This window comes from Chlorocebus sabaeus, chromosome 22 (genome assembly GCF_047675955.1).
Source record: "Chlorocebus sabaeus isolate Y175 chromosome 22, mChlSab1.0.hap1, whole genome shotgun sequence".
Taxonomy (NCBI): domain Eukaryota; kingdom Metazoa; phylum Chordata; class Mammalia; order Primates; family Cercopithecidae; genus Chlorocebus; species Chlorocebus sabaeus.
Genome location: NC_132925.1, coordinates 48,963,999 through 48,988,506, shown reverse-complemented (window position 1 = coordinate 48,988,506; position 24,508 = coordinate 48,963,999). Strand labels below are relative to the sequence as shown.

At 53.0% G+C, this 24,508-nt stretch overlaps 1 protein-coding gene across 10 annotated transcripts in view; it reads right to left on the bottom strand.

The window, feature by feature from the left end:
* Positions 1-7,809: 7,809 nt before the first annotated feature.
* Positions 7,810-24,508, bottom strand: part of LOC103228067 (intraflagellar transport protein 122 homolog) — an 89,069-nt gene continuing 72,370 nt past the window's right edge. For 3 of the 10 annotated variants that reach the window (XM_007985379.3, XM_038003488.2, XM_007985381.3), the window contains 10 exons: positions 23,915-24,017; positions 21,784-21,924; positions 20,582-20,679; positions 15,895-15,995; positions 13,764-13,929; positions 12,719-12,830; positions 10,548-10,673; positions 8,962-9,041; positions 8,416-8,580; positions 7,810-7,985 (listed from right to left, as the gene is read on the bottom strand). In XM_007985379.3, the coding sequence (XP_007983570.3) occupies positions 7,896-7,985; positions 8,416-8,580; positions 8,962-9,041; positions 10,548-10,673; positions 12,719-12,830; positions 13,764-13,929; positions 15,895-15,995; positions 20,582-20,679; positions 21,784-21,924; positions 23,915-24,017 (1,182 nt within the window). In that variant the 3' untranslated portion in view covers positions 7,810-7,895. Of the gene's footprint in view, positions 7,986-8,415; positions 8,581-8,961; positions 9,052-10,547; positions 10,674-12,718; positions 12,831-13,763; positions 13,930-15,894; positions 15,996-20,581; positions 20,680-21,783; positions 21,925-23,914; positions 24,018-24,508 lie in introns of all 10 variants that reach the window. The other 7 variants (XM_007985380.3, XM_007985382.3, XR_005242041.2 and 4 more) reach the window with 6 other exon arrangements.

Below are 24,508 nucleotides of genomic sequence, written 5' to 3'. Positions count from 1 at the left end.
AATTGGAATTCACTCTCTTGTTCGTTCATTAAACATTTATTTGCGGGCCCCTGGGAATACAAAGATGGAAAGAAACAGCCCTGCCCAGAGGAGCTCAGGGGCTGAGGACTCAGATATGGGAAGAAGCAGATTCCACCCAAGGTGTCTGTGAGGTGGAGACGGGGCCTGACTGCCTGGGGGATGCAGTCCAGGAGGCCACGTTTGGGCCTTTGAGAGAAGGAGCAGTTTGCCAGGTGGCTGGGTGGGGAAGACCTGAGCTGGGGGCAGTTGTGATGGGTCTTGGATGCCGGGGAGCCTGGCTTTATCCAGAGGGAAGTGGGCAGTGGCTTGGGCAGATCACTGGGGTAGAAAGGTGACTCGGATGCCCCAAAGATGGAGTGGAGGGAGGGAGGATGGAGGGGGCTACCAGAGCAGGGAAGGGACAGAGCCCCTCAGGGGACTCCAGTCTGAAAGGGAGGCCAGCCCTGGAGGCAGCAGACAGGGCACTGTTGGGGGAGGTCTGGTCAGCCACGAGGGCCTCAAATGCCATGTGCCAGGTGGCCCCATGAGGGCCGATTCCAGAACAGCAGGATGTACTGTGAGAAAGAAAGTAGTCAGGAGCCTTGGGGGCAGATGGCTGGGGGCAAATGGAGGCCAACACTGGCAGGTCCCCCTCTCCCCGCTGTCCAAGGAACACGATGACACCTCCTAAGAATGAAGCGGGGTGTCCAGGGTGGCCTGTGCAGGTGCTGACAGTGCCTGAAGTGTGGCCGCTCAGGGACCACCATCCAGCCAACATGTGTATTGAGCACCTACTGTGGCCCAGACAAGGTGCGTTGTCCTGGGGGACACACAGGGGACATGAAAGAGCGAGCTCCTGCCCACAAGAAGCCATGTTTCTGTGGGGTGAGGGGGCACAGGGACCACAAACGAATAGTGGAGCGAAAAACAGCAGGGACAGTTCATTCGCAGCCACTCCCAACACAGGAGGCTTCTCTGAGAAGCTGGAGCTTAAGCCGAGAATGGAACACAGGAGGAAGCTTCAGGGGAAGGACATCCAGGCAGAAGGACCCCGGCGAGTGCAGAGCCCTGAGGCCAGGGAAACATCCCTTCATCTCTGTCATACCCAGTCTCTCCCACCCAGGATTCCCAGATCTGTCTGCTCAGAAGAGTGCCCCCTTCCCTGTAGCCCACTTGGGCTCCAGCCCCCTGCCTGGCCTGGGTGGTGTTGGGTGTAACAGGGTTTGGCACACGTGGCAGGACTAAGGCAGGGCGGGTGGGATGGGGCCTCTTGTAGTTTAAGGCGCTTGGCCTGGTGATTATGCCCAACGCTAATGAGGTTAAGGTGGGGGGTTTGATTCTGACGTGGACCCTTATGGCCAGAAGGAGGGTGTCCTGGATGCCTTGGGTCAAGGCTGACCCACACCCAGCCCCTCCCTGGCCGGGCTGAGCCCCCACCCCACACAGCTTAGCAGTACCCCAGCACCTTGCTTGTTGCCTAGTGCTTCTGGCAGCACGGAAGCTTTTTATTTGTGTTTCGTGCTCGTCTCCCTGCCTGTAATGTGAGTCCACAAGGGCGGGCCTAGGTCTATCTTGCTCACAACAGGGTTCCCAGAGCCCAGCATGGTGCTTGGCCTGTGGTGGAAAGAGGTGGGATTATGTCTGTTTTGTTCATTGATGTGTCTCCAGGGCCTGGCACCTCGAAGGTGCTCCTGAATATTTCTTGAATGAATGAGTGGGGGAATGAATGAATGAAGTCCCCCTAGATGATCTCAGTACTTCCCCTCTCTGTCTCAGGTTCCTCCTTTGTGGGTTTCACAATTGCAACCTCATGGAACCCTGGTAATGGGGAACTAACAGCCATCACTGAGGTGACAGTGCTCTTTATTCTGTAAAGCTTGACAAAGAAAAAATTTTTTTGAGACAAGGTCTCTGTCACCCAGGCCGGAGTGCAGTGTCACAATCATAGCTCACTGCAGCCTCTGCCTCCTGGGCTCAAGCGATTCTCTCACCTCAGCTTCCTGAGTAGCTGGGACCACAAGTGCACACCACTAATTTTTGTATTTTTTGTAGGGGTGGAGTCTTGCTATGTTGCCCAGGCTAGTCTTGAACTCCTGGCTCAAGCGATCCACTCTCCTCGGCCTCCCAAAGTGCCAGGATTATAGGCATGAATCACCGTGTCCGGCCCAAGAAATATTTTTTAAACAAAAAATGCTCTTTGTTCAGGACAACAGACTCATAGTGAGGTGGAAGGGTCATTCGAAGTCACCTACTCTGACCATCTCTGCTACATCCATTTTGCAGATGAAAAGACTGAGGACTAGCTCTGCAGAGTAGATCAGGTCCCGTTACAAATCAGTGGCAGCCTGCGTTATAACCTACACAGTCAACTGGGCTCCATGGGTATCAGCTTCCCAAACCGTGCTATGCCTCCCTCCCCTCATCAAAGACAGCTCTCAGGAAGGACCAGCCAGCCATTCACACCATGGTATAAATGACTAAAGAAAGGTTTAGCTGGGGTAATGGAAAGGCCCTAGACTGAGTCACACAGGCCTGGGGCGGGGCAGCGGAAGCCTCTAGGAGAGGAGGCTGGATTCTAGCTGGTCTTTGAGTCACCACGGTAGTACTGCTTCCTTCCCCACTCTGGGCCTCAGTTTGCTGAGACAAGGAAACCTCAGTGTGGGGCGCGTGCACATCCACCTATACAGTAAACCTCACCTGCTTTCCCCATGAGAGCCTGGTTCGTGAATCTTTAGACCCTACAGCCTTGGTTTCACTGTTCTCCCTCATTGGGCAAGGCTCTTTTCCATCCACCCTTACATCTGGACTAAGGCTACACAGCCTGGGTGCAGCCAGCTCCTCCGCCCTCCCGAGAGTGTGCTTCGGTTCTCCACTCTGTAAAATGGGAATGATAATAGTGCTTACCTAATAGGATTATTGGGAGTGCTTGTAAGTGATCAATATGTTTGCTGATGACAGTATTAATCTCTTCCTAAGTCTCCTTCAGGTCTCTGCTCACTCATGTCCTTGGGCCTGACCATCCTACACACCAGGCACCCCCACCAGGTTTAGTCGTTGTTTTGAGACAGGGTCTTGCTCTGTCACCCAAGCTGGAGTGCAATGGTGCGATCTTGGTTCACTGCAACCTCCTCCTCCTGGATTCAAGCAATTCTCCTGCCTTAGCCTCCCAAGTACCCAGGACTACAGGTGCGTGGTGCCACACCTGGCTAATTTTTATATTTTTAGTAGACGGGATTTTGCCAGGTTAGCCAGGCTGGTCTCTAACTCCTGATCTCAAGAGATCCATCTGCCTCGGCCTCCCAAAGTGCTGGGGTTACAGGCGTGAGCCACCACACTTGGCCTATTGTTTTTTGAGACAGGGTATCGCTCTGTCACTCAGGTTGGAGTGCAGTGGCACGATCATGGCTCACTGCAGCCTCAACCTCCTGGGTTCCAGCGATCCACCATCTCAACCCCTGAGTAGCTGGGACCATTGGTGTGTGCCACCATGCCTGGCTAATTTATTTTCATTTTTGTAGAGATGGGATCTCCCTATATTGTCCAAGCTGGTCTCTAATTCCCAGGCTCAAGTGATCCTCCTGCCTTGGGAGCCACTTGGGAGGCTGTAATCTCAGCCTCCCAAAGTGCTGAGATTACAGGTGTGAGTGACCACACCCAGCCATGTTCAGTTTTTAAACAGTCATCACCATCAGCAACTATCTCATTCATCTTCTTAAAGCAATTTTTAAATGTTTTTTAGAGATGAGTCTTGCTCTGTTGCCCAGGCTGGAGTGCAGTGGTGCAATCATAGCTTACTGCAGCCTTGAATTCCTGTCCTAGGCTCAAGTGATCCTCCTCAGCCTTCCAAGTAACTGGGTCTACAGGCATGCCACCACACCTGGCCTCATTTGTCTTCTTATTGACTGACTTCCCATCTCTTTCTAGAATGCAGGACCAGCCTGGCCTGTTCATCGTTGCCTCTGAGCTCACAACCGACAGGGGGTGTTCAATAAACATTTGTCGAATGAATGAACAACTCCTCCTGCCCCCTGTGAGGAGGGTCTAACTCCCCACTGACCACTGAGGAATCTGGGCCACGCAGGGTCAAAGTTCCTCTGCAGAGCTGGGATTTGAACACAGGCCTGGCCAGCACCCACACTTTGTGTCGGGCAGTCCAGAGAAACCCATGGTGTGGGTGTTGGCCAAGCTGGTGTGTGTAGGGCTTCCTGAGCCAAGATGTCTGGATGCAGCCATCTTGGGGCACCCGAGTCCCAGCCCTCAGGAGCCCGGCTTTGCCTCTGCCTTGGAGGATTAGGGGCTTAGCTTGCAGGGCACAACTCGCTCTTCAGCCTCTGCAAAAGAGGAGCTGCTGTGAGAGGAGCCGCTAGGTCAGCATCCTTCTCCTCCTCCTCCTCCTCCTCCTCCTCCTCCTCCTCCTCCTCCTCCTCCGCCTCCGCCTCCTCCTCCTCCTCTTCCTCTTCCTCCTCCTCCGCCTCCTCCTCCTCCTCTTCCTTGGCTTTCTTTCTCCTGGTCCCCTACATGGCTCAGCCCCACCTGGCTGCATCACCAAGGCTACGTGAGGCCTTCAACGGCACTGAGAGCATCAAGGGGGAATAAAGGAGGGGGAAAGACCAGCTCTCATTCCCTCCTTCCTCTTTCTTTTTTCTACTCTAGCATTTGCCAAACTCCTTATACGCACCAGGCCCTGGGGACACTGAGGCAGATCCCAAACAGTTCCTGCTTTCAAGGGGCTCCCAGTCTCAGGGGGCACTGATGGGAAACTAAGCGTGAGAGATGAGAGTTTTCTCCGAGTCCCAGTACTATGGGAGCCCAGAGGAGCAAAAGGTGGACCAGGAGGGTCAAAAGAGCCTCAAAAGAGTCTCCTAAGCAGGGCAGACAGGGAGGGCCAGCTGGGCTTGGAGGTGCTGGGCCCCCCAGGGTGGCGTGGTGGGGACAGAGGGCAGACCTAGGGGTCTGGGTGTTGGCTGAATGGCATGGGCAGCTGCTGCAGGTGGCAAGCAGGGAGGGCCATGATGAGGTCTCCATACTAGGCCAGTGTTCTAGATCTGTAGGGGGAGAATCAGGGAGGCCCAGGGTAAGCACCCTGCCCAGTGGTGGCCTCTGCTGTGGGCACACAGACTCCGAGCCAGAGAAGAGACAGAGCAACCTTGGAGGAGGGGCCTCTGCCCACCTGTGCGATAGCCACCAGGGTCTCCTGGCCTCACAGCCTTGCTGGGGAAAGAGGGGAAACCAAGGCCTGGGGACCTCCAGCTGCCTGAGGTGCGTCTACAGTCGGGTCCTCCTGAGGCTGCCCAGTCCACCTCTCCCTTACTTCCTCATTCCAAGAACATGGGCACAATGTTGAGCACTTGGGAGATGAGAGGTCAGGACCAGTCCCAGCCAGATGGGGTCTCCCTATATTCTCTGAGCTGTTCTAACTCCCGGCTCAAGCGATCCTCCTGTCTTGGCCTCCCAAAGTGCTGAGATTACAGGTGTGAGTGACCACACCCAGCCATGTTCAGTTTTTACACAGTCATTACCATCAATGATTATCTCATTTGTCTTCTTAAAACAATTTTTCAATGTTTAGAGATGAATGTTGCTCTGTTGCCCAGGCTGGAGTGCAGTGGTGCAGTCACAGCTTACTGCAGCCTTGAATTCCTGTCCTTGGCTCAACTGATCCTTCCACCTCAGCCTCCCGAGTAGTTGGGACTACAGGCTACAGGCCAGAATCACTGCTCCACTGTGCAGCCTCCAGCAGCCGCTCCTGTCTGGCCTCAGTGTCCTCTTAGTTCAATGGGCATCGCCAGGTCCCTGTGGTGCCTTTCTTGTCACAGGCACTTGAGGGGTCAACAGGATCATCAGCGCTGTTCACAGACGCAGACTGAGGCTGGAACCTCGGAGTCAGAGCTGGAGGGGGCCCATTTGTGCAGATGGGGAAACAGCCTTGGAGAAAAGACTGGACTTGGTTCAGACCCAGATCAGGTTGAGAGAGAAAAGCAGCCAGACACAGGGCTTATGCACAAAGGTTGCACTCAGGTGCAACCAAATATGCCTTGGCTTAATGCATATTTGCTGAATGAAAAATAACATGACTGAGGCTCAGTGTCATCACCTGCATAACAGGCAGCCTTGGATGATGCACGGAAAGTGCATCTGACTGAATAGGCGTCCCACTCAGGCCTCTGGAGCTGAGCTTCCCGGGGCAGCAGAACCCAGCAGAGCACACTCATTTTGTGTTCTTCGGCTGAGGGGATGCATGCTAGAGTCTCGGCTGGAACCCTCCCCTGCCTCCAGCCAGGGACCATCTGATCTGTCACTGTGATTGACTGCTGGGTAGCTGGAGCTGTTTTCTCCTTCGCCTCTTTTTCCCAGCCATATGCAAATGATTTCAGTTCAAGTCATGCGCTAATGGAAATCCTAACACACTAATAAATGTTTAGTGGGAGGGCGCATGCATGATGGTAAGTAATTAGACACTCGATGGAGGAGTTCTGTTGGCACAACTGTCTGGCTCCCTTCCTTTCTTTTCCTCCATCATCTCCAGAGAGATGCGGAGGGAGGCAGGGAGGAGGGGCGGTCTAGGGCGGGGCAGGGGCTGTGGGATGAGGCTCTATCTCCGACACTTCCCACTGGGGGCCTCTGCAGCCACTCTCCTTGGGGCCTCAGTGTCTGCGTTCCTGCAATGGGCACATTTGCCCTGCCCTGCCCCCTGCACAGGCGGGTTGTAAGGAATCAATACTGCAGCACAAGGGGAGGGTGAGTTTCAGCATGGCATGGCAGCTCATACCCTTTCTCCTGCCTGTGTCCGGCTGCTCTTGCGCTTTTCATGAAGTGCTGCATTGCCACCTCTGGCAGGTGGAGTGGGGGTGATAGGGGCAGGGCCTCGGGGCTGGACAAATTGTGGGCCGCCCCTCCCAGGGCTGGAGGCACCCCCGGGCCCTGGCAACCCCCTTCCCAGCCCCACTGGAAATCATAACCCTTCCTTCACAGGGCTGCTGAGAGGCTTGAGACAGCATGGAATGTGGCTGGTGCCAAAAATGTCCCCAATACATGTGAGTTCTCCTCAGCTTCTGTGTGCTGTTCCTTCCACACCCTCAAGCTGTTGGACTGGACACCAGTGATGCCTGAGGGAAGGGACCTTGGCAGCATGGAATCTCAAACGGAAGCCCCCTGCTTCAGGAGCTGTTCCAAATGGAAGAGTCTCCACTGGGCTGGAGCTGCTCTGTGGGGCTGGGGAAGGTGGACGGAAGAGGGCAGCTCCACGGCCTGGACAGGAGCCTTGACTGGGCTACCAAACAGAAGGCTTTTTAAAAAAACTCCTGCCATCTTCTTTGGACCCAGGTATTTTTTCTTGTCAAGATGGATCCCCATTAAATCAAAATAAATAAACAAAAAAAAATCCCTGCTCCCCTACCCCTTTCCATATTGCCATTTTGATTAAATGTTAAGAGCACACAAATGTAATATTCCTTTCAAATTAGAAACAGGTGCACTTTTGCATATGGAAATTAAGTTGCAGACAATAAGAAGATTTGCTAAAATGTAGACGGTGATGAAAATAAGGAGCCCTTTTGTTATTATTGAGGCAATCTGTTGGCAAAATGTACATGCTAACGGTCTGACAGATCGGCGGACTCCAGCAGGCTGCCACGAACAACTCGGAGCCGTTCTGAAAGTAACAGATTTTTTTCCTTAGAAAATATATGTACATTCTCTTCCTCATCTCCTGGTGCTATTTACAAGGCATGAAATGCCATAAATAGGAATTCTGTGGTTACACAAGGCCCCCCCCAAAAAAACACAAACTTCATCTGGGCAAGAAACACATTCTGACAGTTTAACTCTTTATTCTCCTTCACAGCCCAGTAGACCTCAAGGCGGGGAGAGAGTGCAGGCCATCACCAGGATGCTGGTCATGGGCCAGGATCGTCCTTGCACCTGCGGCAGTAGGGGCAGCAGCCATGCTGAAGCACCAGCAACTCATAGTCCTCAGAGTGGAACATCTGAGGGAAGACAGCCATAAGCCCAGGCTGAAGCCCTAGTGCTTATCAGCCCTACGCCTGGGGCCGGGACACACTGCCTCTCAAGGGGAGGGGGCTTGGCAGTGGTCAGGGCCGGACACAGACCTGCAGCACCTTTGTTTGAGGGCTGGAAGGGAAGATGGGAGGGGGCTGTGGGGTTCCTTGTTTTCTGAGTGAAGGTCAAAAGCACATCACACTTGCTGGTCCTCCTGATTTGGGGAGGGTGTGGACAGCACAGGGTCTGGTGAAGCACATGGAATGCAAGTACAGGCAGAGGACAGCCAAGCCTCTGTCCCAACTTGGAGCCATGGACGTGCCCCTCCTCCAAGGGGCCAGACCTCCCAGAGGGACATTTGGGCAAGGGAAAAGTGGCCAAGAGAAGCACACGTGAGCTGCTGGGGTGGCCACCTACCTGGAAGCAGGAGGGGCACATGGTAATGGAGGCATCAGGTAGTAGTGAGCGGAAGTATTGCCATCTCAGGGGCGGGGGCCAGCGCTTGATGAGGACATCCCGGCGGCTCATGGAGCGCAGCACTAGCCGGCTTACCACTACTGGCACGAATTCTGAGCCACCCTGCTGCAGGGTGGGCGGGAAGGAGGCACAGTGTCCTCACTCAGCCACAGTGACACATCTGTGTGGATTATGATCCTGGAATCTTTGGCAGTGGCGAGAGAGGACCTGCTTCCTAAACCCAGGTGACCCCGACAGTGACAAGCTCCTCCCACCAGAGCTGAAGCTGCCTCCCTGTCCACAGACCTGTGCCCTTGGCCATGGTCCTTTGGGGGCAGCCATGGCTCCCATGCCCCACAGGAAAGGGTCCTGCCCCTCCCTCGTGCCACCACATCTGGAAGTTCTGGCCAATCCTCCTCCACTACTGTGCTAGCTGAGGGTCCCCATGTGCACAGGAGAAGGGATAGAGGATGCCCTCCTTCAGGTCACCCAGAGAGGCACCCTCACCTCAAAGCTCAGCTTAGCTGTGAATGGATCCTCATCTCCCATGGAGTCCTTGGTCTCCACTAGCCGCAGAATCTGGGAGCCTGGAGGGGTCTAGTCAAGGATGGAATCAGAAGCAGAGATGGAGACAGACCTTAGCCTCCACCCTACACCTGTGTGAAGATTCAAGAGCAGCCAGGCCAACGCAACAGTTTTCCAGGTGGAGGAACAGAGGGGGCTTAGGCCAAGAAGGCGGAGAGAAGGGACTCTGCTGGCTCTGCTGCCCTCACCCATTCCCCTTGCAGGCCACACACACCATGGCTCCCAGGGCCAGTGGGAAGCACATGAGGGCCCTGTGAGCTGCTGTGGATGGGCACGGAGGGGATAGGCCCAGGGATCCTGGAGAAACATTCTGTAGCTGCTGGGGGTCTGTGGGCACTTGTGATGGAGCAGACAGGGGTGAGAGCCCCTACTGACCCCAGGGCGGGTCAGACTCACCTGGAGGTCCCCGGAAACCGCCCCTCACCCACAGTGGTGGAGCTGGTGACAGAGGCCAGCAGGGGTCCTGCAGAGAGGCCCAGGACATGAAGACTGCTGGTGTAAAGTTGGAGTGGGCACAGCACCCACCTGCCAGCACCATAGCATGCATCATCTGTGGCACCTGAGGGAGCCTGGGTGGCACAGATGGGTCTGTGTTTCCTTCAGCAAGCAGCTCTCTGAGCTTCCCTCCTCCTAGTGTGGCCCCTGGGGGTGGCAGCACCTGGGAGCCGCAGGAAAGGCAGGCTCACAGCCCCCAGACCTGCAGACTCGGCCAGTGCAAGGAAGCGAGGCCCCAGGCCATGCGTGTGCTGTTCCCTGCCAGAAGCCCCTCCCATGTCCAGCCTGCAAGTGTGGCCTGGCCTGGACAACTGCCCTGGTGCATCCTCCTGGCCAAAGGGGCAGGCTGAGCTGTGCCCCGGGGCTTTCACTGCCACGGCTGAGAGAAAAGCTGGCTGTTTCTGGGGCTATGAGGCTGAGGGGATATGGGGCTGGCACTGCTCCTGACATGTCTGTGTTATGGGGGCACTGCGGTGCTGCCAAAGAATGAAGCTCCCCAGAGGACAGTGCGGCCAAGAGAGGCAGAGCCAGCCTGTGACAGACCAGACTAAGTGCTGGGCCAGGGAGCTTCCTCTCCTGCTCAGGGCTTCCTTGTACACCCTTCGCTTGTTCGGCCTGTCTGACAGTTTTGGACTCTGTCACTTGCATGCAAAAGTGACCTGAGGGGAAGAGGTGGGGGCCAACACCAACATCATGTCCCATGTTGGCTATGTAGGAGTTATGCACAGACAGAGGCACAGCCAGTGCCTTTTAGGGGGCAAGGGAGGGTGGGAGACCCACACGGGAACACCAAGGTGCCACTTGCCACTTCTGGGTCTTCAGGTCCTGGCCAGCTCTCTGCCCATCTCTGGTCCCTGTCTCTGTCCCATGTGGGCCTCTCCAATCTCTCTGGGGACACACAGCCAGGCTCAGCATGGCCTGCCATCCCCTGGGACTGGGCTCTCCTGCATCCCGCCTGGCCCCAGACCCCTCACACAGCTGCATATACAGGCTCTGGCCAAGGGCATGGATACTGCTGTTTGCAATCTCTTGCTGTCTGTTGTCCTGCTTGGGTCTCGGCACCTCCAGGTCGATGAGGGAGATGGCTTCTTCATCAGTGATCCCTTCCTCCAGGTAGAACTCAACCAGGTGTAGCACGTCTGGAGGGCATAAAGGGCTGAGGGGACTGAGGGCTTTGCAAGGGGACTTGCCGCCAGGCAGGTGCAGTGACCACAGAGTTCCTTCTCAACCCACTGGCAGCTTCACCAAAAGCAAGAAGAGGCAGCAGGGGCAGTCTCTGTGTGTGTGTGCAGGGGTAGTCTCTGTGTGCTGGGGCAGTCTGTGTGTGTGTGTAGGGGCAGTCTCTGTGTGTGTGCAGGAGCAATCTGTGTGTGTGTGTGTGTAGGGGCAGTCTGTGTGTGTGTGTACAGGAGCAATCTGTGTGCAGGAGCAGTCTCTGTGTGTCTGCTGGGGAAGTCTGTGTGTGTGTAGGGGCAGTCTCCGTGTGTGTGTGCAGGGGCAGTCTCTGTGCATGTGTGCAGGGGCAGTCTGTGTGTGTGTGTGTGTGTGTGTGTGCAGGGGCAGTCTGTGTGTAGGGGCAGTCTCTGTGTGTGTGTGTGCAGGGGCAGTCTGTGTGTGTGCAGGGGCAGTCTGTGTGTGTGTGCAGGGGCAGTCTCTCTGTGTGTGGGTGCAGGAACAGTCTCTGTGTGTGTGTGCAGGGGCAGTCTGTGTGTGTGTGTGTGTGTGTGTGTGTGTGTGCAGGGGCAGTCTGTGTGTAGGGGCAGTCTCTGTGTGTGTGTGTGTGCAGGGGCAGTCTGTGTGTGTGCAGGGGCAGTCTGTGTGTGTGTGCAGGGGCAGTCTCTCTGTGTGTGGGTGCAGGAACAGTCTCTGTGTGTGTGTGCAGGGGCAGTCTGTGTGTGTGTGTGTGTGCAGGGGTAGTCTGTGTGTGTGCGTGTGCAGGGGTAGTCTGTGTGTGTAACAGGGAGTCTGTGTGTGTGTGCAGGGACAGTCTGTGTGTGTGTGTGTGTGTGTGCAGGGGTAGTCTGTGTGTGTGTGTGTGTGCAGGGGCAGTCTGTGTGTGTAACAGGGAGTCTGTGTGTGTGTGCAGGGGCAGTCTGTGTGTGTGTCTGCAGGAGCAGTCTGTGTGTGTGTGCAGGGGCCGTCTGTGTGTGTGCAGGGGCAGTCTGTGTGTGTGTGCAGGAGCCATCTGTGTGTGTGTGCAGGGGCCGTCTATGTGTGTGCAGGGGCAGTCTGTGTGTGTGTGCAGGGGCGGTCTGTGTGTGTGTGTGTGTGCAGGGGCAGTCTGTGTGTGTGTGCAGGGGCCATCTGTGTGTGTGTGCAGGGGCTGTCTGTGTGTGTGTGTGTGTGTGCAGGGGCAGTCTGTGCGTGTTTGCAGGGGCAGTCTGTATGTGTGTGCAAGGGCAGTCTCTGTGTTTGCAGGGGCAGTCTGTGTGTTTGCAGGGGCAGTCTGTGTGTGTGCAGGGGCAGTCTGTGTGTCTGCAGGGGCAGTCTGTGTGTGTGTGCAGGGGCCGTCTCTGTGTGTGTGTGTGTGTGTGTGTGTGCGTGCAGGGGCAGTCTGTGTGTGTGCAGGGGCAGTCTGTGCGTGTTTGCAGGGGCAGTCTGTGTGTGCAGGGGCCGTCTCTGTGTGTGTGTGCGTGTGTGTGTGTGCAGGGGCAGTCTGTGTGTGTGCAGGGGCAGTCTGTGCGTGTCTGCAGGGGCAGTCTGTGTGTGTGTGCAAGGGCAGTCTCTGTGTTTGCAGTGGCAGTCTGTGTGTGTGTGCAGGGGCCGTCTCTGTGTGTGTGTGTGTATGTGTGTGCATGGGCAGTCATGTGTGTGTGGCCTCTGCTCAGCTCCTGGAAAGGGACTTCTGATCCTCTATCAACATCAAAGGAGCTACCTATCTCAGCCTCCCAGTCCAAATGAAGAGCCATCGGACTCTCTTCCTGGGGCATTTGGTTATGTACAGCACTGTGCCAGGTTCCCAGAGTAGGTGCTTCAGCTTTGGGCAGCAGTGGGTCCTATCTATGGGAACACCGACAGTGACTCCTTGTGTCAGGCAGGTGGGTGTCAGAGTGTCCTCATTTCATAAACAGGGACATTCAGAGGCCTTTGGCCGTTGCCCAACGTCCTGAGGCCAGAGAGCAGTGGAGTGAGCGTCGTGGTCCACAGACTGTCCCGCCCACATGCTCAGGATGCAGGGACTCACCGTAGGAAGAGGCGGAGAAGACGAAGGGCTGGCGGCAGTTGATGCAGACGTTGCCCAGGTTGTTGAGTAGCGGGTTGTTGGTGGAGCAGCGGTAGCACAACGGCACCAGCTCCTACAAAACAGCCACGGACTCCCGAGGGGCCAGGCACGTGTCCTCCTCCCCCTGGACTCTGGCTTCGGGCCCCTGGGGCCTGGCGGCAAGCAGAAAGGCCACCTGGGTGGGCAGGCAGGGAAGGGGCGCCGGGCCCAGGGGCTCCATGCCATGGGAAAGCAGGATAAAAGGCCTGCCGAAACACCCAAGCCCTGTCACTTGGGGCCCTGTGCCCAAGACACCTGCACAGGCAGTGCTCAACGGCACTGTTCCCTGGCAGGAATGACAGTGGCCGCTGCCACCATTAGTCAGTCATTTACCATGCTCTAGGCACCATGCGGAGCACGTGGCCTGTGCTGGCTCATTTAGCTTCACAACTACCTGTCGGAAAGGGGGAACCTGAGGCGCAGAAAGATGGAGACAGAGCTAGGAGAGGATAGAGCCAGGATGTGAACCCAGGTCTGTTTGATGCAAGTCCTTGCTCTGAGCTTGAGGGAGGAGGTGTGAAAGAAGGAAATTGGCTGGGTTGAAGGAATGTGCGCTGGGAGTGTGGGGTAGATTTGCTGGAGAAACACAGCCTGGTTCCAGAAAGGGCAGAGGTTTCTAGAGTGAGGGTCAGCTCTGGAGCCAGGCCTGGGGTAAAGGCAGAGCCACCTGGGCACAGAGGTGTGGGGCTTGCCTAAGGGAGGGCAAGGAGCAAGGGAGACCGGGCTGAGGGCTAGGGCTGGGGCTGGGGTTGGAGACTGTGAGCTGGCACCAGGGGGACTGCGGGGAGAACAGGGGGTGGACAGGGAAGCACAGGGGAGCTGGCATGGCCAGGCCTGAGCAGGGGGCACAGAGCCTAGAGGGAGCTACAGCTATCTCTCTTCAAATGGAACCCAGGCCAGGCAAGAAGGCATGAGATGGCCTCAGGGGAGAGGAGAAGCCGTCTGCCCAAGGGTGTTGCATCCTCACCTCACTGTCATGGAAGGGCTTGGCGCGGATGGTCAGGGTACCCAGCTCAATGGACTTTTGGAATCTGGCAGGGATGTACAGGCCACACAGCTTGTCATAGGCATGCCGGGCCAGCCTGTAGGCACCGAGGGCCTTGCTCTGCTTGGCCAAGGTGAAGAGTATTTTCCTGCCGTGAACAGGGTTAAGGACAGCAGGGACAACACCAGGCCTAGGAGCTGGCACTGCCTATCCTTGAAGTGAGCCCCGGGCTGGAACACAGCTCGTGCTGGTGCCGGGAGGGCAGAGGAAGGATTGTGGGAAGGCTCTGTGCGCTTGTGAGAGGTGAGCGTACTTCTCGGATGGCAAGGCCCAGGAATTTTTTCAGATATAAAAACAGCAGTTTCCATTAATACTTTAACCTTGCTTAGCATCTCTGGGCCTGCTGATGGCTCATCTTGCACCCTGACCAGGCCAAAATGGCTGTTTCTGCCTCACCAAACCTGCCAGCCAGGCCCTCCTAGAACGCCTGGCACGAAGGGCGCTCTGCTCTCGCCCTGCCAGGTGAGGCCTGGTCAAGACTCCCTGGGGAGCGACCCTCAGCCCTGCTCTGAGGCCCCTGGGTGTACCCCACTCTGCCTGCATGCCCTTCCCCGAGGGCCTGGTGGGCAGTTTCTGAGCAGCAGCCTCACCTGTACTCTGGGGCCCCCTTGGAGCTCCTCAGCCAGAGGCTGATGAGCCTTTGTGCTCTCCTCTCAGGTCACCTCCGATGTTGGCTGCTCCCAGGCCCTCCTGCCCTTCCTCCCACCTTCCTCCCAGTATTCCTGCTCCTGCCCTCTGCAGCGCAGCCCCGTCCACTTCAGCAGTTTTGTGGAGAGTTTCCTTCTGTGTCTCCGGCATGACTCCTCAAAGTCAGGGACTGTCAGGAGCCATTTCCAGGTCCCCAGGGGATGGCACAGGGTAAGGCTCGGGGCAGGAGTCCCATCAAGCTGTTGACTCAAACAGAACTTGCTGCAAAGGATGAGTACAGGTGCTCAGCCCGCACAGGCATAGCCCTGACTGCTCCTTTGGGGAAAGACGGAGATGCATACAGCAGAGGTCTGACTCCAGGAAGGCACCCCTTGATTTGGGGTCGTTTCCCCTGAAATATAAATAATGGGCCTGGAATCCTCTAGCAAGGCCGATTCTTACAACAAAGAGCTCTGCGTCTTTTCCAGTGGAGTGCGTTTTCCTTACAGAGGGAAGGTGGTGCTAGGGCTGGGAAGGAGCTGAGAGTACAGTGAGATTTAGAAAAGAACAGGGACAATTATGTCTCATGACATTCAAGACTTTAAAAATCTGGATCCAATGATCCAGTACGTGGCTGCACAGGCCCTTCAGGCACCTGCTCTGCTTATGGCACCACTGTGGCCCTCAGTGTCTACAGAAGGAGAGGAAAACCCAAAGGTACGCCCTCAGGCCTTGGGTCCTGCTGCCTCTCCGGCCCCTCCCACCCAGGGCCCCCTCACACCCTCCCACATGCCTTGCTTGCCTCTCCACATGCTGGGTCCTCCCCTGGAACATCCACTTTGCCATCTTCCCTGGCTGCCTCAACTTGCATGATGGACATCACCTCCTCCAGGTAAACTTCCCTGACCGTGGCCCTGACCTCAGCCTCATTCCACCCTCAGACACAGCAAACATCCACCAAAGCAGGCCCTAACTTGTGACCTCCCTCTTTGATGGCAGCTTTGTCACCTGGTGCCTGGCCCAGGGCTTGAGGACATAGCAGGTGCTATGTATACCTTGGCTAAACAAACACTCCCTCCTCCCCAGTCTGGGGAAGTGCCCAAGGTTCCAAGCCTGAAGGCCTGGTGCTTCTTCCATTTCAGTCACATCTTCATCTGTGGGTTCTAGGAGGAATTGGGACAGTGTGTTGGCCAGAGGCCTATTGCTGGGCTCAGCTCAGAGAGCCCTGAAAACTTATCTTCTCTTGGCCTGGGCCCCTGGGCCTCCCTGCTGAGCCTCTACAGCCAAACAGCAGCGGGAGGGTGAGTTCTCTCTCTTCCCTGAGGGCTGCTGAGAGAGGAAGGTTCTGCCAGGAAAGTGCTCTGGAAGGAATTTCTTGGGGCCATTAGACAAGAACCGGGACGGGGAGGGGTAAGAGAAAGGATACACTTTAGAGATGCCCAAGGGGGTGTCCTTGGGCAGGCTGTGCAGCAGGAACCTGGAGATGTTGAAAAGAGTTTCAGGACGATGGACACTGAATGGATCCTCCTGCAGTGAGAGAAAAGTAAACAGGGATTGAATTCCTCAACTGAGCTGCTGCTGGGCCAGGCCAAAAGGCAGACACCAATAATTCTGAGTGACATCAACAAGAGCGGCTCTGATTATTAAGCACCCACTGTGTGCTGGGCACCATACAGTCACTGTCTCATCTGGTCTTTAACATAATAACCTTGTGGTATGCATTTTTATCCTCACAGTACTGATGAGGAAACCGACACCTAGATAGATAATTTGCCCAAGTCACCAACTAGAACAGAGCTGAGCTCCTATTCAAACCCAGGTCTGATTCCAAAGCCCAAGAATGTCTTTCTTCCAAGCTGTACTGCCTCTGGAGTTGGTAATGACTCCGTTTCTCTGAACTACTCAAGTTGTCTCCAATTAGCTCTAAAAGAGAAGACCTTCTATGCAACTTAGGACATAACCACTGATTCATATAAGCCTGTCTTTCAACAGGGCATTTAGCCCTCTCCAGCATGAACCCACATGCCTCTTCTGTGCTTTCCAACAGCAGCTTGACTGATGTGCCACCAAGTGAGCACATATGCGGAGTTCCTCAACTGCTGACCCACTTCCCTGGCTCCTGGCATAGGCACTAACAGGAGGCAGTTAGCACACATTAGTGGAATGATTGGTCTTTGTACCTAGAGGCTGCCAGAAGCTCAGAAGACAAATAGGGAATTTTCTATGTGAGGGTCTATAAAAGGTCAAGAATACCTTATTTTGAAGGCATCTGGCACACTGTACATAAACTGAGATTACCCATTTCTAATAAAGCTTTAAATGGTGAGGATTAAAGCAGGCCAGCCACTCCTTTTTCTTGTGAGCACTGAAGAAGGGTCTTGTGACGCCCTACTCATCACTGAGCCACCAAAGCTTAACCCCTAATTGGTCTAAACTCCTGAGGACTCACTTTGCTCTACACTTCTTCAGTTCAGAGCTTAGCATTTTCTATTTAATTCACACTTAAATTTCTGTAGCTTTTGTTAGCTCCAAGAACTCAAGAAAACCTGAGACCACATCCTTTCCAGGGTAAGAACAAGATGAAGTCGGTCTCTGGTTCTACTGCACTAGGTAGGGAAGCTAAATAACGTCCCAGAAACAATAGGTAGGAGGGGAGTCCTTTCCTCTGGGAAAGAAGCCATGTATCCAGGAAGGACCTGAACTTCCCTTTCCAGTCTTGCCCTGAATCAGTGCTGCTTTCCTGGGCCCTGGATGTTGAACCACAAACTACCACTCACCTCCAGGCCTTTGCGCAGGCTGTGACTTTTGCCACAAACACCTTTCCTCCTCCTCCTCTGCTTCACTTGCCCCATTTTTACTTTTCTCCCGCCTTCTGGCTGAGGGGCCACCTCCTCCAGGAAGTCTCTTCACAGTCCTCTAAACTTTACCCCTGAGGGATTGTCCTGTTTGCTAGACTGGGACTGACTGCAGGGACAATGTTTTGTTCACCACTGTGTCCCCAGGTCTTATCACAGGGTCTATCACACAGTAGGCATTTGTTGAATGAAGGAATGGCCCAATTAAGAAGATTCAGCTGGGATAAGAGCCAGGGCCCCAGCTGGTCTGAAGCCCCTTAGCTCCTAGTCCCACGTAGGTCCTGTGTGTATTAGCAGAGCTCAGTTGTTAGAGACAGGAGCCCTCAGCCCCATGCCCCAGGTGAGGAAGAAGACAGGGAACAGCAGGAGAAAAGTCTAAGGGAAGGAGCTGAGAGCCAGGTTCCAGAGTGGCTTGGGCAAACTGAGGCTGAGCTGGGCCCTGACTTCCAGCCCAAGTTGAGTCTGGGCTCCTTTTGTGGTAGTTTCTCTCCAGGTGAGCACCTGATAGAGATGAGGGACCCTAGGGGGTCTTGTTTCAGGAAAGGCAAAGACTGTAAGGGAAGATGAGGTCCCTTGAGACCACTGACCCTGCTGTGGGAAGAGATGTGACACTAGACTGATGGTTGGCCTGCACAGAGCCTGTCAGGAGTCCTTCTTGCCAGACTTTCCCAAGAAGCAAAAAATGTGCTGAGAGGTCAGCACAGATTAGAGGGAAAGAAGTGCCCAAGGTGGAAGGCAGGGCATTTGAGAGGTCAAAGAACTGTGGAAAGGCTGGGCGTGGTGGCTCATGCCTGTAATAATCCCAGTGCTCTGGGAGGCTCAGGCAGGAGGATCACTTGAGTCCAGCAGTTTGAGGCTGCCATGAGCTATGATCATGCCACTGCATCCCACCTTGGGCGACAGAGACCTCATCTCTGAAAAAAGAGAAATGCCAGATGCCCAGCCGCAGGGTGCAGGCCAGGGAAAGCTGGTGTGAAGCCTTGCCTGCAGCAGCAGTAAGGATAGCTGCCACCTAGGGTCACACCATGTTGGGTACTCTTCCAATATTAACTCATCTAATCCTCACAACAATCCCATCAAGTAGATACCGCTGTTATCACTATTTTATAGAGAAGGAAGTGAAGGCCAGAGAAGGTAAATAACATGGTGTCATTTGTGTGTGAGGACTCTCAAGTTTACCCACTAGACCAACATACTAGCCTGCTTTCTCTAAAGGGAGAGAGGGAGGGAAAGGCTAGGAACACAGGCTCCAGTGCCAGCCTATTGAGACTCATATATTGGCTCTGGAATTTGCTGTTTGATAGTAGAATACATTCCTAAATGTGTTTATGTTATATATCATTTCTATGGGCATTTCTCACTTTATGTTTTTTCGCTAATGAGTTATTACTTGCTGTTTATTTTAGACTATGGAAGTGATGTGAGACAAAAAACAAATTCAAGCATTTTCTAAATTGAGTTCGAAATGGGTCATAAGGCAACAGACACAACTCGTAACATCGACAACGCATTTGGCCCAGGGACTGCTAATGAACGTATAGTGCAGTGGTGGTTCAAGAAGTTTTGCAAAGGAGATGAGAGCCTCGAAGATGTGTAGCGTAGTGGCCGGCCATTGGAAGTTGACAACCACCAAGAGCAATCATCGAAGCTGATCCTCTCACAACTACTGGAGAAGTTGCCGAAGAACTCAGTGTCAACCATTCTACGGTTGTTTGGCATTTGAAGCAAATTGGAAAGGTGAAAAAGCTCGATAAGTGGGTGCCTCATGAGCAGATCGAAAATGAAAATATAGTCGTTTTGAAGTATTGTCTTCTCTTATTCTATGCAACAACAACAAAACATTTCTCAATCAGATGTGATGTGTGACAAAAAGTGGACTTTACATGATAACCAGTGATGACCAGCTCCAAGGCTGGACTGAGAAAAAGCTCCAAAGCAGTTCCCAAAGCCAGACTTGCACCAAGAAAGGCCATGGTCACTGTTTGGCGGTCTGCTGCCGGTCTGATCCACTACAGCTTTCTGATCCTGGTGAAACGATTACATTTGAGAAGTATGCTCAGCAAATGGAGGAGATGCACTGAAAACTGCAACACCTGCAGCCAGCACTGGTTAACAGAAAGGGCCCAATTCTTCTTCACCTACCTGACTGCACGTCACACAACCAACGCTTCAAAAGTTGAATGAATTGGGATACAAAATTTTGCCTCATCCGCCATATTCACTTGATCTCTTGCCAACCAACTACCACTTCTTCAAGCATCTCAACAACTTTTTGCAGGGAAAATGCTTCCACAACCAGCAGGATGCAGAAAATGCTTTCCAAGAGTTCACTGAATCCCAAAGTATGGATTTTTACACTACAGAAATAAACTTATTTCTCATTGGCAAAAATGTGTTGATCATTATGGTTCCTATTTTGATTAATAAAGATGTGTTTGAGCCTAGTTATAATGATTTAAAATTCAGTCTGAAACTGCAATTACTTTTGTACCAACCTAATAACCTGTGAGATCCCTCTGTCTAGGGCTTCATTATCATCTGTAAAATGGAGGTGACAGTCCTTCCCTCAAAGTGTGGTTGACAGGAGGAAATGACTTGATACAATGAAGCCCTCAGTACATTGCCTACTAGGTACTAAGTGCTCAACATCTGTTGGGTGATTGAGGAGATACAGTGGATGAAGAGGCTGTTGACAACCCATCACCTGTTCCTCATTGCCACCAGACAGATTTAAAATGGCTTTCTCAAAGGAATCAGAGAGTGACTAAAAAGAACTATTTGGGTTTCTGGAGACCAAGCCAACACTCTGGTTTCACAGAGAAGGAAACTGAGGGACAGAGAGGGAAAGTGAACTGCTGAAGAACACACACGTCACTGACAGGGCCAGCCAGGGAGGGAACTCGAGCCTTTGGTTAACCTGGGTCTTCGCCCTACTGCAGGAGAGGGCCTCATGGAACTCCCGCCCCCCCTTGCTGGTTAATGCAGAGTTTCCCCGAGTCATCAAAGCCTGCACTGAGGAACTAGCAAGGACCATTCCAGCTCTGTATTACAATTCAACAACCCACTGCGTGATACACGGCAAACAAACAGTCAAACAAGGAAAATCAAACTTTTTCTCCCCAGCGGAGACCAAGATTCCTCAGCAGTTCACTGTGACCAGTGGGTTACATTCCATCCAGTCTGCTGCTCTTTAGACATGCCCGGGACCCCTAGCACAGCAGACGGTACCCTCAGGCGCTGGTGACCCAGCCACCTTACCGTGTGGCGATGGATGGCATGGTAGCCATGGTACAGCTCTGCCAAACGCTGGAAGTGGTGGAACTTGCCAAGCATCATGTCTTTCTGGGCAGGATCTGCTGTGTGCAGTGGGTGGGAGGGGAAACATATCAAACAGTGTCTGTGGCTGCCAACTGGCCCCACGAGAAGGGGCCAGGCAACAGTACTTTTGCCGGCATCAGTTCTCCCATCACACAGTGTCTGTGCCAGGGTGAGGGACAAAGTGTAGTGAGGGGAAAGGTACTCTGCTTAGGAGTAGGGCCACTCCAGGACAGTGAAGTCTTAGGTGGGCAGGGCATAAGGCCAGGGAGTTTGAAGATATTTTTTCCAGATCTCTCACTGCACCCTCCCAGGTTATTCCCCTCAGGGAGCGACAGCTGCAGCAAGACCCCAGATGTGTCAGAAGAGCCTGCTGGGACAAGGGCAGGCAGACACCAACTGTATTCATGCTTATCTTATGCCTCTTCCCTCTGCTGCTCCTATCAGAAGCATAAGGCACTGGCCAGAACACAAAAATGTGACCTTACACCTGGGCTTGACAATTTTCAAACTGTAAGCATGACTCTGTGAGGCTCCCAGCAACCAAAGGGACCAAGACAAGGGACTCCCACAGGACAGATGGGCATGCAGAGCTCAGGAAGGATTGTGACTTGTTACAAGTCACCTGCAGCCTCCATTCCAGTGTTTTTCCCACCCCTGCATGTGGCCTTTTCCAGTGGAAAAGAACATCTTTCTCTTCCACTTCCAGGGCTCCTTCAGTACATCTTGGGGAGTCTTGTGAAAGAAAGCAATATTGAAACTGTTTTTCTGGCTGGGATGAGTAAGAATCTGGAGTGCGTTATTGTAAAGTCATCTCTTGTTCATCTTCTCATTTAATTTAAAAAATTTAAAACCCAGTGCTCACCCAGGTCCAGCTATGGGCTCCCAGGTAGCAGGGGAGAGATATGCTCTGAATTAGTAATGCAGGGCTGGACCTGCCAACCGTAACCCCAGGACGGTCCTCATACCATTCTGATGGGCAAACTGGAAAAAGATGACACACCAGATTATGCCACTGCAAGGCAGGCTTATGGACAATACACCCAATAAACAAGCCCAGAGCTTTAATTAAAATGTCCCAGCTCTTCTGATGTTTATCAGAAGTGGGGCTTGGGAAAACAGTGGTCTGGCTGATGTTTACGCACCTTGAGCTATATCGAGGCATTGCATGGACAGCATCCAGTAATAATAGGCAGCGTCATTAAACCTGCTCTCTGCCACGGCATTGTTTGTGAGTTGCTCCAGCACCTGGACTGCTTCTCTCTGTCGCCCGGCCTTGTGGAATGCTGTAGGAGCGGTGGAGGGAGGAAAAAAGCACATGCAATTTAGGAAGTCACTCAGGAGGCAGGATGGAGCTCTGTGGGGCTCGCACAGGGCTGTTTTGGAAGTAGGACACTCATTGGAGCATCTGCAGTGCTTCGTTGCTGGGATGGAGCTTCTCTAAATAACCGAGGCTACATCCTGGAAAAAGTACAGTGAGACAAATTCCTTTTTGGCTGGGAAAAGGCAACCGACTTTGAAAAGCATGGCAGAAAGGAAAAACTGGAGGGGCCAAATTCCAGGGCAAAGTCTAAGAGTGAAACTTGCTCATCTTCAGTGAGGTTCTGCCCCTGCTCATTCCAGGGCAAAGTTTTGTGACTCCTAAGGTGATACAAACAGGACCTGCCACTTTACTGCACTTGGAGGTTTGCAAAATGCTTTTGTTGCTAATCACCTCACTGGATCCTCACCACAGACTTATGAAGAAGGAAAATTATCCCCCTTTTTATGAGCAATGAAATGGACTTTGCAAGATGGAGGTAAAGCGTCACACCCAAGGTCCCAGAACCAAGCCCAACTCTTCAGTTTGTCTTCAAATGACTGCTTTTCAGTGACCACTTTGAAGGATCTACCTCAGTTCTCACAACCATTTGTGAAAACAAGCAAAAAAACTCTCAATCATTCCTACACTGTTTAACAGATATTTTCTGAGTACCTACTACGTGGCCAGCCCCTTGAGATGTTGGTGGCTGATAGTGAAGCACTTGTAGCCATGACACTTGCCATATGTGGGCATTCAAATGATCCTAATCCTCTGCCTTCAGAGAAGGAGAAGGTCTGGCCTTTGTTCCATTCTCATATACAGTCTCTTGTCTGAGTACCAAGTTACTATGGTGATGGATTCTTGGAAGGGCAGACACAGACAGATGGATAGGTTGATGTGTTTTGCCCAAACATGCAGATACTTCAGCAACTGGATGCTCTGGAAATGCTGAAGCAGCAGAGAATGCGCTATCCTTCAATGAGGGCTTTCGGTTGAGAGCTCCAACAGGGAGACATTTGTTCTGCAATGTGTCCGGAGGTGGCAACGGTTACCATATAGAAGTGTAAATCAGATGCTATGGAACATGAAACACCCAACTTCAATTACAAGGCTAAATAGGCAGCAAAACAGAAAAATCAGGTTCCCCAGTCAGAGAGGTACTGGTCCAATTCTGGCTCTCCTGCTGACTAGATTTGTGACTTGGCATGGCACATTTAGCCTCTTCATCCTTGCACAGCTGTTGGCAAGATGCAAGGTTACATAGGTTAAGTGCTCAGCCAGGGCCTGACACAGAGAGGGAAGTCAACTTTAAAAAATATGATTAATAACATCAGCGAAAGTTCTATACTTGCTTTGGCTCCAACTTCAGATGCCGTTGTATGTTGTGTGCGGCCCATTTTACCAACAGAAATCTTGAGGAGCAGAAGTCACCCATTTATCTGAGCCAGAAATAGAAGCTGAGTTTCTATTCTCAGTAGAGGTGAGACCATGCCTCACACTGTGTGGCAGTCCTCCCTTATTGTCCTCATGGCACCCTGGCTCACATTACCTCCCTGCCACCTCCTAGCTATGAAACTTCAGGCAAATTTCTTCACCTCTTTACTCTTCAGTTTTCTCATCTGCAAAATGGGAATCATAATGATGGTAGCTATACCATAGGGCTGTTGTGAGGATTAAATGGGAAGATACACTGCAGTGCACAGCACTTTGCTCAGTAACCACAGAGGCTTGGAGAAGAGGCAGCACCTCTTAAGGGCCTGTAGCAAGTGAGTGTGGCCCAGGAGGGTGTGACTCCAAAGCCAATGGTCTTTCCATGCTCCATAGTTTTTCACCACCAAACAATCACATCCCCAGGATGAAGTCATCTATCTTGGGATCTACAGATGGGAAGGGCTTGGTAGCCTTCCTGAAATGTATGTCTTGGCAGTGACTTCTCCTGCTCCTTCTAGAAGGTGACAGTCTGTGTTGCCTACCTTTCTGGGCTTCCTCAAAGCGATCGTTCTCTGCTAGCCACTGAGCATACGGCACGTAGATGTCATCCTTAAACTCAGGATGCTTCTCACCCAAAGCAAAGGCCTGGGGGAAGGAGCAAATGAAGTCTTAATAAAACTGCCCCTGCAGCCCCCATGAAAACACTGCACTTGGCTGAATTCATTAGGGATGTCATATTTTGCCAGCCTGACAACTCAGAGAGGGAGAGTGCCTCCCCCAAAAACTACCCACAGAAACGCAAAAACAAATCGGCTCTTCGAAAACAAAAGGCAATTAACAGCAATATGCAAGCGACTGGATTCAGTAACAACACAGTCTGTTTCTGGACCACAGAAGCGGCACAGAATCGGAAACATTTTATTTTGAGGGTTTGCGTGGGCTCCTGTAGTGCTGCAAACAGATTTCTTTTAATTGCAGGCGATACCTAAGGAAACAGAATTGACATTATCATCATTACCACTTCTTATCAGTTGTCAAAGATGACTGTGGGCTTTGAGCTGTATGGACCCACTGACTACTTCTCACCTAAGCCCCAGAATCACCTGTCAGGCCAGGAGAACTGGACATGAGCCATG